Source organism: Camellia sinensis, chromosome 2, assembly GCF_055761805.1.
Source record: "Camellia sinensis isolate YWXY chromosome 2, ASM5576180v1, whole genome shotgun sequence".
NCBI classification, from domain to species: domain Eukaryota; kingdom Viridiplantae; phylum Streptophyta; class Magnoliopsida; order Ericales; family Theaceae; genus Camellia; species Camellia sinensis.
Window position 1 is genome coordinate 180,987,616 of NC_138962.1, and position 17,887 is coordinate 181,005,502.

Here is a 17,887-nt window from a genome sequence, read left to right on the forward strand (position 1 = left end):
TTGTATTAACAAAAGCTATCGATGTAAAAAGAAAAAACTGAAAGGGTTTTGAAGAGTTTTAGTTTAGGGTTTGTTTTGGTAGTATAATAGGTGTAATGAGAATCACATTTTTTTTAGTGGTATAATGAGATGGAGGGTGTAAAGAGGTAAACTAGTGGTGTAAGTAGAATCACTTCCACTAATTTACCTCTTTACATCTTTCATATGAGATGTTATTTTTTTAATTTTTTTCAATTTTTTTTTTTAAATTTTATCTATACGTGAAATCACTTTTAAGGATAAAAGACTAAAATTAAATATATTATATTATCTCCTTACACCCATTGCTCTTTAATCCCTACTGCTTTTCTTCCGTTCTCAATTTTTTTCCTGCTACATATCTCTTTTCAAAAAGTGAGAATCAGTATTGTTTTGATCATAGAATATAGCAATGGATGAAGAAACAGTGGTGAAGAACTATAAAAAAAAAAAAGTGAAATGGTAAATTTTTTTTATTTGTTTGGTAGGTTTTTGTTTTTGTTTTTGTTTTTTTGTTTTTTTTTTTTTTTTTGAGAGAGAGAGTTCTTTGACTTTTGTTCGGTATATCAAAATTTAACAAAATAAAATAGTCCGGAATCACATTACCGAACAAAAAATATATGTTCGGTAACCCACTGTCGAATAAAAGATATATTTCTGGTAACCCAAGGCTGAACATTTTTAATTTGTTCGGTTACTCATTACTGTGCATTTCCAGTTTCATTTTGTTTTATTTTATATATATTTTGCTTTTTTGCTTGGAAGGGTTATGCTTCTATTCATTACAGCAATGCAAGTACAATTATCCAGCTGCTGAACATCTTGAAATGCACTTGTGGGAGCCGAATAATACATTATGCAAAGAGGCCGAGTACACATTTGGAAAATCAAGATATATATTATATTCGGCCTTGTCTTGTACCATCCAAAAACCGAACATCCTAATCAGCCATAGAACCAGTTGAGCGAGGAGTCAAGTAGGAATTGGTTTACGGCAGAAGAAGCCGAGTGAACAATCACACGGTGGATTAAAAGTGGGCCCGACCCTGAGGCCTAGGAGTGGATATAAATAGAAGAACATCAGCCAAAGAAAGGTATGTGAGAAATAACTCCAAGAAACTTGAGACATAAGCAAACGTGAGATATATACTGACTTGTCCATCAGAGTGCTAATTCCGACACCCCCGACTGGAGTGTTAATCCCTTTTCAGGTGGCAATCAGAGGATCAGGCACGTCCTTCAGGATCCAAGAGTATTTCCAAACCACTCTTCCACAATTGGCGCCGTCTGTGGGAATACTCAAATACATCCATGACGGGCGTAACGGAAGATCCTCCGATAGTTGCTGACGAAACTACACCAAGAGACGACCTCACACCAAGAAAGATGCTGGGACCAGAGAATATCGCCACGTGACGTGCCTTGAACTTTGACTCAGTAACTCAGACATCACCCTCAACTTCAATGCATGAGACAATACAGACAATTATGGATCAGGCAAAGAAAAATGAACAATGGCTAGAGAACATACTGGCTGAGAATGAGCGCCTACGCCAGGATTTGGCCTTGGAGGTGGCGAAATCCCAACAAGCTGCATGCCAAGACCGGGGTTGACCTTCGAGAAAAAAGGATGGTCGCCGACGTCGACTTCAGAAACGTAATAGTGATAGTGATTCAGACTCACCATTCCTGGAGCCTAGAAAGAAAGGGCGCGTTGATGTATCCAGCTCGTCAGAGGGAAGTCCATATGTGTGGCATAGATGGAGGAAAAATGATGATTCAGATAAGAAAGATAAACACAACCCATTCGTACGACGAATTGCTAGGGCTGTGCTACCCAAGAAATTCAAGGCACTGTCGTTCACCCTCTACGACGGAAAATTAGACCCTACTGATCACATTTGTCATTACAAGCAAGCGATGACGCTCCATGCTGATGACGAAGCCCTCATATGTCGGATATTTCCAAGCAGTCTGGGACCACTGGCCGTGAGGTAGTACTATAAATTGGAGTCGGCATCAATTAAGAGCTTCCACTAACTCCAAAAGTCATTCAGGGCAAGATTCATCACCAATGAGGTCCAGCCAAAGCAAGCCGACTCTTTCTGGGCCATGCAAATTAAATCGGAAAAAACTCTTCGTGAGTACTCGGCCCGCTATTGGGAATGCTTTAATCTGGTTGATGATGCTTGCAATGATTCCATGGCCATCACCACCTTTAAGATGGGATTGTATCCTGACAGCCCCCTCCGCAATTCATTGACCAGGCGTCCCCCTAAAACCGTCTGGGCATTAATGAAGAAGGTTGAAGAATACTGCAAAGTGGAAGATGATGCCCTTTGAGTCAAAGCCGGACGTAAAGCCGTTGAGACGGCCATGTCGGGAGTTGTACAGCCGATTAGCTCTGTGCCTCCAAGAAGCCCCAAACGGCGAAATCGACCCAAATGAGACAAAAGGCATGATTCGTGCCGATCAAACGATCAATGTTCATATCAAGCTAATGAACAATATCAAGTGGATAGCATGTGGACTAGGTGTCCAGGCAAGAAATACAAGAAGTTAACGGAGCCAATCAATAAGATTCTGTCGAAAATACAACACCTTCCGTTCTTCAAGTGCCTGCCCAAGATGACTGGACCCCCCGATGCACGAAGACAAGATAAACGATGTGAGTATCATAAAGACCATGGTCACAACACCGATAGTTGTTTTTCTTTAAAAGATCACCTGGAAGAATTGGTGCAAGACGTCCGAAAGAACAATTCAACAAATACAGTAGCTCTACGGTCGGAGTCACCCCCTCTTGGTGTAATTCATATGATACACAGCTTGCCGGCACCACCTGAGGTGTACACAATCCAGTTATCGTCTGGCACCCATAGCCCAATGATGCCAGTGAAACGGCCACACGACATTGGAAGGATTAGTTTCGATGACAATAATTTAGTTGGAGTGACCCACCCCTACACTGATCCCCTCGTCATCGAGCTACGTGTAAACAGATTCACCATCGAGCGTGTTCTTATTGACCAGGGCAGCACTTCGGAGATAATGTATTACAAAACATTTGTCAAGCTTGGTTTTACCGATTCAGACCTATCTCCAGCTGATTATCCGTTATTCGGCTTCAATGCCAACTCAAAGTACCCTTTAAATAAGATCACACTACCTGTACGGGCCGGAACCAGATCAGTAGACGTAGAATTTCTGGTTGTTAAGCTCCCCTCCCCGTATAATCTGACCATGGGTAAAACCTGGTTACATACGATGCAAGCCGTGCCAAGCACCTACCATCAACTGCTCCGTTTTCTGACTGAATACGGTATTGAACAAATTCGCGGTTCTTAAAAATTGGCGCAAGCCTGCTATCTTCTAGCTACAAAGAGACCGAGGGAACTGGAAGTGCAATCAATTGAGGTGCCGGATAGGGAGAGTCTCGAAGACATTGAGAGGGTCCCGAGTGAAAAAGCAACCGAAGCCCTACATTGAGTCGAAATTGACAGAAATCCTGACAAGTTCTTCATGATCGGCACTTCCTTGGATAATGTCGAACGGTAGGAATTAATAGCTTTCTTACTCGGTAATATTGATGTGTTTACATGGACTCCATACGAAATGCCAGGAGTAGATCCATCAGTGGCCCAACACCGCTTGAACATTGATCCGAAATGTAAGCCAATTGTTCAAAGAAGCCAGCGGTCAGCCGCGGCGCACACTTCGACCGTCATTGAAGAAGTAGATAGGTTACTTAACGCCGGGCAGTCCATAAAGTAACTTATCCTACATGGTTGTCCAATACTGTGGTCGTGAAGAAGAAGAATGGCTCTTGGCGCGTCTGTGTAGATTTTACAGACTTGAACAAAGTTTGTCCCAAGGACTGTTTTCCCTTGCCCAGAATAGACCAACTCGTAGACGCAATGGCACATCATCAACGCTTGAGCTTTTTAGATGCCTACAGAGGCTATCACCAAATTGCCATGCATCCAGAGGATCAAGAAAAAACCACATTCCTCACCCCAAGAGAAACCTATTGCTACAAGGTCATGCCTTTTGGGCTGAAAAATGCGGGGGCAACTTATCAAAGACTAGTGACTTCCATGTTCAAGGAACAGCTTGGCCGTACCATGGAAGTATACATCGATGATATGGCGGTCAAATTTAAGGAAAAGCACTCCCATCTAGCCGATTTGTCAAAAACATTCAGCATTCTTCGAAAGTACAAGATGAAATTGAACGCTTCTAAGTGTGCATTCAGAATCGACTTCGGAAAATTCCTTGGCTACAACGTTAACCACCGCGGAATCAAAGCCAATCCAAGACAGATCATGGCAATTTTACATCGTTAACAACCTTGGTTAGTCAAAGTCGTTCAGAAGCTAATGGGGATGGCCACCACGCTCAACAGATTTATCAGCCGTTCCACAGATCACTGCCGACAATTCTTCCACACACTTCGGCAAGGTAGAGCATCTGATTGGACTCCTGAGTGCCAGGCCGCTTTGGACGGCCTGAAATCTTACCTCCGATCAATTCCACTCTTGGTAACACCTGCAGCCGACCATCCACTCATTTTGTATCGGGTAGTATCTGACTGGGCCTTTAGCGCCGTATTGTTAAAAGAAGAACTAGGGGAGCAGCAACCAGTTTACTATGTGTGCAAAGCTATGGCCGACGCCGAGACATGTTACCTTCCACTAGAAAAGCTTATCCTTGCTCTCTTCATAGCTGCAAGAAAACTGATGCACTACTTTCAGGGATACACCATTGGGGTGCCAACGGAGTATCCCCTCCGATCATCACTCCGCAGCGCGGAGGCGTCTAGGCGCGTCTCAAAATGGGCTCTCAAACTCGGCCAGTATGATATCCAGTTTCTACCCAGAACTTCCATCAAAGGGCAGGTGCTCGCCGACTTTGTTGCTGAATTCACAGGATCCTTGGCCAACTTTAAGTATGATCAAGTGCAAACTAAGCCCGACTGGAGAATGTATGTTGGAAACCTTTGGCAAATGTATTGCGATGGATCATCCAACCAGCGTGGCAGTAGGGCTGGCGTAGTAATCATGACCCCTAAAGAGGCAATAATTGAACAGGCCGTCAAATTGGGATTCGATGCATCAAATAATGAGGCCGAATATGATGCACTGTTAACCGGCTTGTGAAATGCACTTCATCTCGGTACACGGCGTCTGCTTGTTTTTTGTGACTCAAAGCTAGTAATCAACCAGCTGAAAGGGGAATATGCAGCCAAAAATGACCGCATGGCAGCCTATATGAAAACGGTGAATTCTTTGCTCGCGAAATTTGATCACCACGAACTGAATCAGATAACCTTGGATCAGAACATGTATGCAGATGCCCTAGCTTGCCTAGCCTTTGCTATCAACTCATAAATTAAGCGGACAATTGAAGTAGGGTTTGTCCCCGAGCCGAGCATTGCCTCTTTACAAACAGTTCAGGTTAACGTTATCGAACCTGGTCCGAGTTGGATGGACCCTATCGCCGCATTCCTATCTTCAGAACGACTCCCGATAGATAAGAAAGAAGCACACAAACTCTGAAACAAAGCCCTCCGATACTATTTGGATTTGCAGGGGAAGCTCTACAAAAAAATCTCTCTCCAGGCCGTACTTAGAGTGTGTTCACCCAGATAAAGTCAAGGAACTTTTATCTGAAATACATGAAGGCAGTTGTGGAGCCCATTCGAGCGAACGTTCTCTGGCTCACTGCGCCGTATCGCAGGGGTACTATTGGCCGACCATGCGAACCGACGCCGAGTGTTATGTTAAGAAATGTGGTCAATACCAGAAGTTCTCCCCTTTAACTCACCTGTTGGCCGAGGAGTTAAATTCTATCACTAGCCCCTGGGCGTTTGCTCAATGGGGCCTTGATATCGTTGGACCGTTGCCAAGGGCCCCGGGAAACAGGCGATTCCTAATTGTTGCGCCGGATTATTTCACAAAATGGATCGAAGTGGAGGCACTAGCACTTTTCCTCACCGGCTTACCCCCAAAGCAATGGTCAAGCGGAGGCCACTAACAAGGTTATTTTGGACGGCATCAATAAAAGGCTGGAGAAAGCTAAAGACAGATGGGTAGAAGAGTTGCCTAGTGTGTTGTGGGCTCATCGCACTACTCCGAGGCGAACCACTGGAGAAACGCCATTTGCTCTGTGCTTCGGAACCCAAGCAATCATCCCCCTGGAGATCGGCCTCCCAACCTTGAAATCTAAAGTTTTTTATATGGGCCGAAATGACATGATGTTGGCCTTGGACCTGACACTGATTAAAGAACGCCGAGACCGCGCCCTTGCATCCATGGCACGGTACCAGCAACAGCTCACTAAGTCGTATAATCAACGTGTTTAGTTGCGCCGTTATACACCAGGAGAATTGGTTCTCAAGAAAGTGCTTCCCACTGTTAGGAATCCGGCTAACGAAAAATTGGGTCCTAACTGGGACGGCCCCTATCAGATTCATTTAATTGCAGGGACAAGGGCATATCAGCTCAAAGACATGGATAGAAGAAGCCTGCCACGCCCGTGGAACTCCACACACTTGCACAAATTCTATCATTAACTTGTACAGCACGACAGCTTGTTTTGATTTTACGCCATGTGTATCTTTCTTTTTTAATATAATGTCCTCTCGCTCATTGAGTTCTGGTTGTGTGAATAAGCCTCCGAATTCAGAGTGCCCTTCGTGGAAATCACGATTGGCCAAATAAGCCTCCTAATTCAGAGCGCCTTTTCGCGAATGACGCTTGTGCCAACACAAATAAGCCTCTGAATTCGGAGCGCCCTTCGTGGAAATCATGATTGGCCAAATAAGCCTCCAAATTCAAGTCCCAGCATGAATGATGTTCAGGCCGAATAAGCCTCCGAATTCGGCGTGCCTTTTCGCGAATGACGTTTGGGCTAACACAAATAAGCCTCCAAATTCGGAGTGCCCTTCGTGGAAATCACGATTGGCCAAATAAGTCTCCGAATTCGGAGTGCCTTTCGTGGAAATCACGATTGGCCAAATAAGTCTCCGAATTCGGAGTGCCTTTCGTGGAAATCACGATTGGCCGAATAAGCCTCCAAATTCGAAGCGCCCTTTCGCGAATGATGTTTGGGCCAACACAAATAATCCTCTGAATTCGGAGCGCCCTTCATAGAAATCACGATTGGCCGAATAAGCCTCCGAATTCAGAGCGCCCTTTCGCGAATGACGTTTGGGCCAACACAAATAAGCCTCCAAATTCAGAACGCCCAGTGTGAATGATGTTTGGGCCGAATAAGCCTCCGAATTTGGAGTGCCCTTCGTGGAAATCATGATTGGCTGAATAAGTCTCCAAATTCGGAGAGCCCTTCATGGAAATCACGATTGGCCGAATAAGCCTCCAAATTCGAAGTGCCTTTTCGCGAATGACATTTGGGCCAACACAAATAAGCCTCCGAATTTGGAGCGCCCTTTCGCGAATGACATTTGGGCCAACACAAATAAAACTCCAAATTCAGAGTGCCCTTCGTGGAAATCACGATTGGCCGAATAAGTCTCCGAATTCAGAGCGCCCTTCATGGAAATCACAATTGGCCGAATAAGCCTCCGAATTCGGAGCGCCCTTTCACGAATGACGTTTAGGCCAACACAAATATATCTCCAAATTCAGAGCGCCCTTCGTAGAAATCACGATTGGCCGAATAAGCCTCCAAATTCGGAGCGCCCTTTCGCGAATAACGTTTGGGCCAACACAAGCCTCCGAATTCGGAGCGCCGAGCGTGAATTACGTTTGGGCCGAATAAGTCTCCGAATTCGAAGCGCCCTTTCATGAATGACGTTTGGGCCAACACAAGCCTCCGAATTCTGAGCGCCAAACGTGAATGATGTTTGGGCTGAATAAGTCTCCGAATTTAGAGCGCCCTTCGTGAAAATCACGATTGGCCGAATAAGCCTCTGAATTCGGAGCGCCCTTTCGCGAATGGTGTGTGGGCCAACGCAAATAAGTCTCTGAATTCGGAGCGGCCTGCGGGATTGACACATTTGAGCCGAATAAAACTCCGAATACGGAGATCCTTTCGTGGATATTGTGATCAATGTAAAGTAGTAGACAACTTAATCTGTAAGCATTGATCGAAATGACATATTTACATCTAGAATGATAAGTTTTATTCAATAGATCATAAGTACATGCTTTACATTAAAAAATATATATATATATATACATCAAAATTATTCAGCGCCTCCCTTGTCGTCAGTCTTCTTGGCTTCGTAAGCCTCGAACGGAAAAATGTAGCTTTGATATAAGGGTGATGCCAGATCAACGCCCGCGACTTGGAGTGCCTTGGTCCATCCATGCTTAAATCCGCGATTCTTGCATCGATATACCTCCTCGGCCAGCTTTTCCTTAGTCTTATCTATTCCGATTTTTTGGCCGTCATGAAAGCCTTTTTCATAGGACCTAGCCTTCGTCGATTCAATTGCGAACATGCTGGCCGTTTCTCAGTCGGCGATCGCGTGATCTAAAATTTGGTGATTTACTCGCTCCGCAACAATCAGATTCACTTGACTCGCCGAGTGAGTCTCAGCAGCACTAGTTCTCTTCAGCTCATTTTTGGCTTTCTCTGAGCGGGCTAGCAAGCTCTAAATGCGAGCATCCTTTTGCTCTATCTCTCTTCATGCAGCACGCAGACGCATGCTAATTTCGTAGGAGGTATACAGACCCTTTACTGCTCTATGAACGCCCTTCCAAAAAACTTTGTAATCAGCCCGACTGACCATGGACTGCTGAACTTCTAGTAGAAAAATCTGTCGTACAAACTCGACTGCCACATTTGGGTCGTGGATGATGGAATCTGCCTCCATCATCAGTTTGTTCCCAACAAACACCGAAAAGCTCAACGGGCGCAGTGTCGCACTAGGTTCACCTCTTGAACGCGGGGAGTGACCTCGTTGCTGCTTTTTCCTTCGGGGTGACCTACTTTGATGACGTGGGGATTGACGTTTCTCACACTCCCTCGACGTCCTACTCACCATGCACGTAGGCTCACCACCCCGGTTCATCACTGCATCCAGCTCTGTGAGTGTCCTACTTTCCCCTCTATTGTTGAAGAATAGTCTTCTTGCCATCCACGGTCGTCTACACTTCTTTTTGGAATAGAATGCAACAATGACAACTTTGCGCACGTAGCCCCCTCCCCATTTATTGATTACAGGAGGCGTGCTCCCGAGGCGATCTTATCAATGCTCGTATTCCATGAGCCACTGATATTCGGTGTTCCAATTCATTCCTTAACTGGGGTAGGGGCAGATTCATTAATCCTAGCGGCTAAGGATTCGCTAACCTACTCGGCCAAATCTCAGGGCCTTGCGCCAATTGGATCATGTGCCCCAGCCATTCCATGAGCCACCGATATTCGGCGCTCCAGTTTATTCCTTAACTGGGGCAGGGGCAAATTCGTTAATTCTAGCAGCTAAGGATTCACTAACCTACTCGGCCAAATCTCAAGGCCTTGCATCGATTGGATCATGTGCCCCAGCCATTCCATAAGCCACCGATATTCGGCGCTCCAGTTCATTCCTTAACTGGGGCAGGGGCAGATTCGTTAATCCTAGCGGCTAAGGATTCGCTAACCTACTTGGCCAAATCTCAGTGCCTTGAGTTGATTGGATCATGTGCCCCAGCCATTCCGTGAGCCACCGATATTCGGCGTTCCAGTTCATTCCTTTCAGGGACAGGCAAATTCATTAATCCTAGCAGCTAAGGATTCACTAATCTAATCGGCCAAATCTCAGGGCCTTGCACCGATTAGATAATGTGCCCCAGCCATTCCATGAGCCATCATTAACTGGGGCAAGGGCATGTTCATGAATTTAGTCGGCTAAATTAAAAAGTTGGCTAAATTAAAAGACGACTAAATTGCTAAGTTGCCAAGTTACGCAGTTATCTAATCGGTAGCTATTTGGTAAGATGTTTAATTCACTCATCTCATGATCCTACATCCTTTTGGATTGATAGCTAGCATGCACAATAGATAATAGTCATTTTACCTAAAGTAGTGAAAAGCAAAAATCTTCATTAAATAAGAAAGATTGAGTACAGAAAACAGTAACAAGCAAAGGAAATTTTCATTAATAACTTGAGTACAGATAGTGATCATTTTATACATGAAAATTACCTTAAATCGACTAACAAAAATTTACAAGAACCATGCATGGGAGATGCCTAACAAAAATAAAGATGTCACCCTAGTCAATCTTCGGGGTCAGACTCCAGCGGGTCAACGTCCACCTGCTCGTATGGAATCGGTTGGGCCAATATCACATTAGCGGCAGTGAGGGCTTTGAGCCAGCCATGTTTGAAGCCCCGATTCTCGAATTTGGGGACTTCCTCCACATAGTTCTCCAAGCGGCGTCCTTCCCAGCTTGGAACGCTTTGGAAATCTCGGAGTCGACTACTACTTTTGCCTTCTTTGATTCTTCCAAGTCAGCTTCCAGCTTGGCAATCACCTTCTTGGCCAACTTGAGTGCGTCTTCGCTCGCGTTTGCCCTCTCCTCGGCGGCCAATCTGAGCTGGTCAGAACTCTTCGCCTTTTCTGCCTCGGCGTCAGCTCTTTTGCGCTCATCCGCCGCTCTTGCCGCCTCAGACTCGGCTCTTTGAGAGGCCTCCATGGCCTTGCCCTTCTCATTTTCAATTTTAACTTTCAAAGAGCCGATCTGCTCAATAGCATCATGTTGGCGGCGGCCGATCTCGGTTATCCTGCTCATCGTCTGCAAAACAAGGAGTTAGAATTTAAAAGTAAAAGTAATAAATAATAATATACGTTCATATGCGCATAGGCGGAAAGTTGAAAATAAGGTTACGTCATATACCAATAGGGCCGATTAAGTGGCTAATGCTATTGATAGCAGATCTGGCTCTGCACGAAAGGTCGCCCTGTCGACCAGCAAGGAAATTGAGGAAGCCATACTCAAGGCCACTACCGGATCTTTCAAAGCCGACGCGTCGGATGCAATCGGCACATTCTTTATCCTTGGTTGGACGATGAATGGCATGACTGAGTCCGATTCCTCCATACGTGACTGTTTGTCGGTGAGTGATTCCTCAGGGTCGGCTTCACTCTCGGCGGGACGCTTCTCCTCCTTCTAATCGGCCTTCTGACTCAACCCTTCGACTGTCTGCTCTGTCTTGATCGTCTCAATTTGAGCCGTTTCTTCTACGGCAACAGGCGGAGAAGACTCAGTCGCCGCATCAGGTTCAAAACGGATGGTTTCGGCCCTCCTCTGGACGGCCATCTGTTCGGCGTTTTTCCTCCTTGCCAACTGTGTCAGCGACTTTCTTAGGATACGAGCCGAGGAGATCTCCTAAATCAGTAAAAATGTCTTCAAAGGACACATCCCCTCGATCTGACGTGGATGGAGGGTCGAATGGACTAAGGCCGGTTTCTTGAAAAGCTGAATTTAGAGCTTTGTCAACTTCTTCAGCTTCCAAAGCGGACTGACTCGGCTACTCGGTGGCTTCCTCGACTACTGGTTCTTCGACCTGTTCTAAATCAGAATCCTCCAAACCAATCTGTCTAAGGCTTTTGATGCAGGGGAAAATAAGGGCTATGAGTTGCTGTTCACCCCGTGGAATCAGAATGTTTTTCGCGGCCGAAAACGTTGTGTAAGTTGGCTCGTACCTTAGAAGTATATAGGTCGTCCCTTGCTTCTAGAGATTTGGATGGCCAAAGAACTGGAGTGCGGTTTTAATTTCTGCGAGCACAGCGTCGTCGGCTAAAACCAGAACTTTCTTCAAAGCGTTACCTGTACAAATAAAACGATAAGTACGTGGAAATAAAGCCGAGTAAATATAAGGTAGATAAACATAAAGGAACTATACGACAACCTGGTTCGCCTCTCCGTCTAAGTATAGGGTCTAGGCGATCTTCGCCTTCACCGAATTCCCAATTACCTCGGACAACGACCATGACATCATCAACTCACTTGCCAGAGCTTGCAAGCATAGTCACCAAGTGATGGTCGGTGTCTTTGGCCTTGAGAAAATAGCGCCCCTGCCAGCCAGAAGATTTGGCCAAGACATAACAATGCCAAATAGCAGGTATGCCAAGATTGATCCTTAGGCGTCGGTTCAACTCTATAATCTCCATTATGATTCGAAAAAAACTTACATTAGGTTAAGAGGGGATTAGGCCCCAATGGTGAAGGATGGCCCTAAGGAATGGGCAGAGGGGGAAACGGACTCCGCCCTCAGTAATTGATAGGAGACGAAAGATGATTGTACCTTCATCAGTCCTCTCCATATCAAGGGTGCTGTTCGTCACGAGTGATAGATGGACATCGTCGGGGATGGAAAAATGGCGTCGAAAATCAGAGATTCGATCTGCAGAAAAGAGGTTGTTCAAATGTTTTGCCATCATAGTCAGTCTAAGGCGTACGCTAAACTAAAAACAAACAAGGAAAAGGGATTCGAAATGAAGGAGAAAAGAACTTACAAGAAGTAGAGGAGACAATGAGAAACGGAAGGAGGTTGCAGAGGTCGCGAAATGGAGGAGGTATGTCGAAAGGCAGACCAGGAGCTTTGAGTATTCAAAAAGCATGCATTCGAAGGGACAACGAAGTTTTAAATCACAAAAGATGAAGGAAGCATATGAAGGGGCGGGAAATTGTAATGATGACCGAAAAACGTGTGCATTCTGACATTCGCATTGGAATGAGGTTAACTGCCAAATTTCTGTTTTGACTTTTCAAGTTCGAAACCAAACATGCCAACTAACTGTTGTTAGTGGAGTGTTTAGGGGGCAATTGTGGGAGCCGAATAATACGGGATGCAAAGAGGCCGAGTACACGTTTGGAAAATCAAGATATATATTATATTCGGCCCCGTCTTGTACCATCCAGAAGCCAAACATCCTAATCGACCATAGAACCAGTTGAGCGAGGAGCCGAGTAGGAATTGGTTTACGACAGAAGAAACCGAGTGAACAATCACACGGTGGATTAAAAGTGGGCCTGACCCTGTGGCCTAGGAGCGGATATAAATAGAAGAACAAAGAAAGGTATGTGAGAAATAACCCCAAGAAACTTGAGACATAAGCAAACGTGAGATATATACTGACTTGTCCGTCGGAGTGCTAATTCTGACACCCCCGACCGGAGTGTTAATCCCTTTTCAGGTGGCAATCAGAGGATCAGGAACGTCCTTCAGGATCCAAGAGTGTTTCCAAACCACTCTTCCACAGCACTCATTTGTTGGTAGATTATCTGAGGAAGAAACATCCTTATTAGTTGACATGTCAAAAAGTATGATGCGACCAAAAGAGATATTGATTACATTGAAACGAAGAGATGCCTTTAATGCAACAACAATGAAGACAATCTCAACGCACGTAAAGTGACAAATGACTGGACAAATTTATTTTAGTCATACAACATGACACTAAAGTAATCTAATCTGTATAGTAGTATATCACCGAACAGGCATTTCATAAATGGGTTCCAACTAATTTATTGTTAAAGTAAAGTAAAATCATCCAATTGAACGATAACAAATGGTTGGAAAAAAATTAATTTATCGGGTAATACGACATTGGAGTAATTCAAATTCTTTAGCATCGTATTACCAAAAGCTATCAGTGTAAAGAGACAAAAATGAAAGGGTTTTGAAGAGTTTTTAGTTTAGGGTTTGTTTTGATAGTATAATGGGTATAATGAGAATCACTTTTTTTTAGTGGTGTAACGAGATGGAGGGCGTAAAGAGGTAAACTAGTGGTGTAAGTAGAATCACTCTAAAAGAAATCTATTGTCAACGCCAATAAATTAGGATGGTGAAGGAAGGAGATGTATGATTTTTTTTCCTTCTTTACTTTGATTATTATGGTATTAGGAAAATAAATTTAGGATTATTTTTACCAATTTATCATTTAGTTTGATCCCATATAATGTATAGTAAACCCTATTTTCTTATTCTTGGGGTATTAGGAAAATAAATTTAGGAATATTTTTTCCAATTTATTATTTAGTTTGATCCCATATAATGTATACTAAACCATTATAGCGATTCTGGTTTTGACCCGTTACCTATTGCATTTTGGACGCGAGTTGGCATGGTTTAGAATGATTATTCATGTCTTGTTTCCTTTGTCCCCCCTTATCTTGGCTATCAAGTTGTTGTTGTGTGTTTGGAACAGATTGGGTACTTGTTTTTCCAAACTTGTGATGCCCAGATTTTGGTCATTCCGCTCGAGTGGGCACTCTTGCGCTCGAGCGGGCTTCACAAATTTTGCTTCTCCGCTCAAACGGCCATTCTCGCGCTCAAGCGGGATTCGACAACTCTCAGTATTTTTTTTCAGGTCTGCAGATGCTGGGAGAATGCATTGGACACTTAAGCGTCCAGTTTCACGCTCGAGTGGGAGTCTATGTCTGACACTCGAGGGGGGCTTTCCACGCTCGAGCGGACTGTATGTATTTCAGTCTGAGAAGATGATATTTTGAATTACTTTTTCATATCTCCCGCTCTCTAAAACTTTCCAAAAAGCTTGTTCTTGAGCTTCTCTCTCTACAATTCACCTTCTCTATTAGATTTCATCTAGATCCATTGGGATTTCCACCCTAGTGCCTTTGAGAAAAAGGTAAAGCTCGTCAAGATCTTCATTTTGAACCAAATAGAATTGGATTTCGATGTTCTTGGAATTTCTCTCTTGCTTTGTCTCATCTTCTCACTTAAGGTAGGGATCTTTCTACACCTTCATATGATATTTAGCTTAGTTATTTGCCTCTTGTGTAACAATGGTGTGATTGGGGGGATGTTTTAAACAAACCTAGGGTTTGGGCATAAAATGGAAAAAGGGGTTTTTGGGTTGTAATGACCCAATTTTTTTTTTTAAAATAGCCAGCGCATAATTTAATTGTGCAAATTTTTGAATTTGATTACCGTGTAAATTCTGTGCGAAAACAGTTCGGTTTTATATTTTTTTAAAATAGTTACTGATCTCATAAAATTATGAAATTTCTATATGTTGTTTCCATATGAGTCTAGCACGTTGGATAAAATTTCAGAATTTAATGATGAGTATTTATTTTCTAAAAATTCACGGACTGATTGGTGTTCAATTTAATTCATAGCAGAATTTAAAACTGAGTTTTGGGTGTTCAAACCATGATTTGAGATAAATTTTTTGAGTCTATTTTAGTATATAATTAGACCATATTTGATTTATGGGTGAGACCCATGACTTAGATTTAATTTAAATTGAGTTTGTTTAATGACTCACGTTTAATTATTTGGTCATTTTAAAATGTGATTGGTAATAACCACCTTGGGAGTTGCTATTATTTATTATATAGGATTATAATAAATATTTGATGGTTGATTTTATAGTGTGTACCATTAAACGAAATATATTTTGTGGTGAAAAAATATTATATCTTTTTATCATTAATGATGTTAAAATATACTTTTAATTGATATATCTATATATATACATATGTAGGTTCATAGATGTTTCAATATAATAAAATAAAGTATAATAATGATGATAGAAGAGCAAGCCCACGTGGGGGCTTCCCTCCCCCTTTTCATTTCTATTCATTTTCTTTGTTTGGCAAAGAGCTTATCATCTTCCTTGTTTCATCTCTCTCTCTCTCTCTCTCGGCTGACTCTCTCTTTCATTTTTCTTTTTCCTTTAAACATTCATCACACAAAAGCTATGATCCACCAAAATCTATTAGGTTTTAGACCATAGTTCTTAAGATCAAAGTGAAGAGCTTGGTGAGAGCAACGTTTTGACCGGTGGAGATCGAAATCCAACAAAGTCGAAAATTGGGGTTTTTGCTTATTTCCTCTTCTAGCTTGAGGTAAGGATTTTTCCTACACTTCTTTATGCATTTTTACTTGATTATATGGAGTTTAGAGTTATGTATAATTTAATTAGAATTTTTGAAAAATTTGTGATTTATTTGCTTAAAAGGAAAATTTTGAGAAAAATAAAGAGTTGATGTCTAACTTGTGAAAATGTAAACTTGGAATATGTTTGTAAGGTTATGAAAGAGCTATGTTTTAAGTTTAAACAAAAACGAACTACAATTTGATCGGTTTTGAAATTTTAACCAGTTTGCGACCAAAGGAGTATTTTTAAAGAAAACAAAGGAATTATGTTTAACTTTTGGGGCTTTTGATCAAAATAGTATGTCATAGTTGAATAATGCTTGGAGAATGAGTTTGAAAAGAAAATGATGTTTTCTTGGGCATTAACGACATTATTTTGCTTAATGTATCTGTGGGAATAAAACTGACACAGTTAGAAATAGACCTTGAGATGTTACCGGACGTGATTGTGATATGAAAACTGGTGTAGTTGTTCATATTTGATGAGATGTGGAATAGATTGTATTTATCAAAATTTTTGGAATTTAATTGTTTAAATATCTATTTAGAAATATCTGTTTTGGGCTATCGGTGGAGGATAGCCATGATTGTTGTAAAAATGCACGAGACTTAGGTAAATTGAACCATATTCCTCATTTGTTGCATTGGACGTTGCATTACATTTATTTCATTAGAAATGTATCTATTTTTTAGAAATGTTTAGAAATGTATCTATTTGCGAAAAGATGAATACTTGGTGAATCTGGATAGGGGGTGTAGAATCGCCCAATTAGGTGTCGAGCCTTCCAGTTTACTGGTAAAAATGACAGTGGTAGTGCATTAGGGCCTACTTGCAGACACTCAGCTAAAGATTCACAGAGCTTGTATTCATGTAACATATATGGTTTAAAGTAAAAATGGTTTTATATCTGTTGTTGCATCTCAGCATTGCATGCTTTATAAAAGAGAGATAAATTGTTTTATCATGAGCATGGCATGAGCATACTCCTCTTTAGTCTTGTCATGATTCATATGTGGTATAGTAAATCTCTACTGGGCTATGGCTCACCCTATAAGGGAAACTGTTAGACTTATTTATTTTGATGATTTATTTAATTATTTTTTAATTTATTTGAAAAAGAAAAATAGAATGCAAAATTTGTTTTGATGATTTATTTAATTATGTTTTAAATTCAAAATTTATTTTGATGATTTATTTAATTATGTTTTAATTTATTTGAAAGAGAAAAATAGAATCAAAATTTATTTTGTCCCATTATTTCTCACCTAAACCTTTATCCTAAATGTTGTTAGAATATATTTAATATTTGATTTAATTAGAAGTTCAAATAGCCCAAAATAGAGGTTCAAACAGCCCAACACAACAGCAGTTCAAAAGGTTCAAGTGAAAGATATTCAAATTAGTAGTGATGGAATGGAAGATATTCAAATTAATAATAATGGAGTACAACAGCTATAAATGGCTATAAATTCAAATGAATACAACGGCTATAAACGGCTATAAGTTTCATTACATATACCAAAGCCTCTAATGTAAACAAGTTATAAGAAAAATCAGAAAATATTCTTTGATCTGTAATCACTCACATTTATTCTCTGAAAAATTCTCTGAGAAATGTTCTTCAATTTTTGTTTACATCCTCTCTCAAAAATTATACACTGAGCCTTATACCATTAAGCTCATCTTTCTTGTGTGAGATTTACAGAAAAATCAAAGCTTTATTTTATATATCTATCTTTCAGAGATATTTATTGTAACCTTTCTTTGAAAGCAAAAATACAATTTCATCTTGTAAAAGTATTGCAAACACAGTGTTCTTAAAATCTTGAGAGTGATTGTGAATCACCTAAGATTTGCAAGGGCTTGTGAAGTCTATGTAAAATCCGTGGAGGATTGCTCCATTTGTAAAGAGGTTGCTAGCACCCCTGTAAAGCTAGAAAATAGTGAAAAATCTCAAGTGAAGCTTGAGGAGTGGATGTAAGCTTGGTTGAAGCCGAACCACTAT

The 17,887-nt window shown here is 41.8% G+C and overlaps 1 protein-coding gene across 1 annotated transcript; it reads left to right on the top strand.

Annotated features, from left to right (window-relative positions):
- The first annotated feature begins 2,646 nt into the window (after positions 1 to 2,646).
- On the top strand, positions 2,647 to 3,366 carry LOC145819278 (uncharacterized). Its single transcript, XM_082913249.1, has one exon. The coding sequence runs from the start codon at positions 2,647 to 2,649 to the stop codon at positions 3,364 to 3,366; it is 720 nt and encodes a 239-aa protein (XP_082769375.1).
- The last annotated feature ends 14,521 nt before the right edge of the window (positions 3,367 to 17,887 follow it).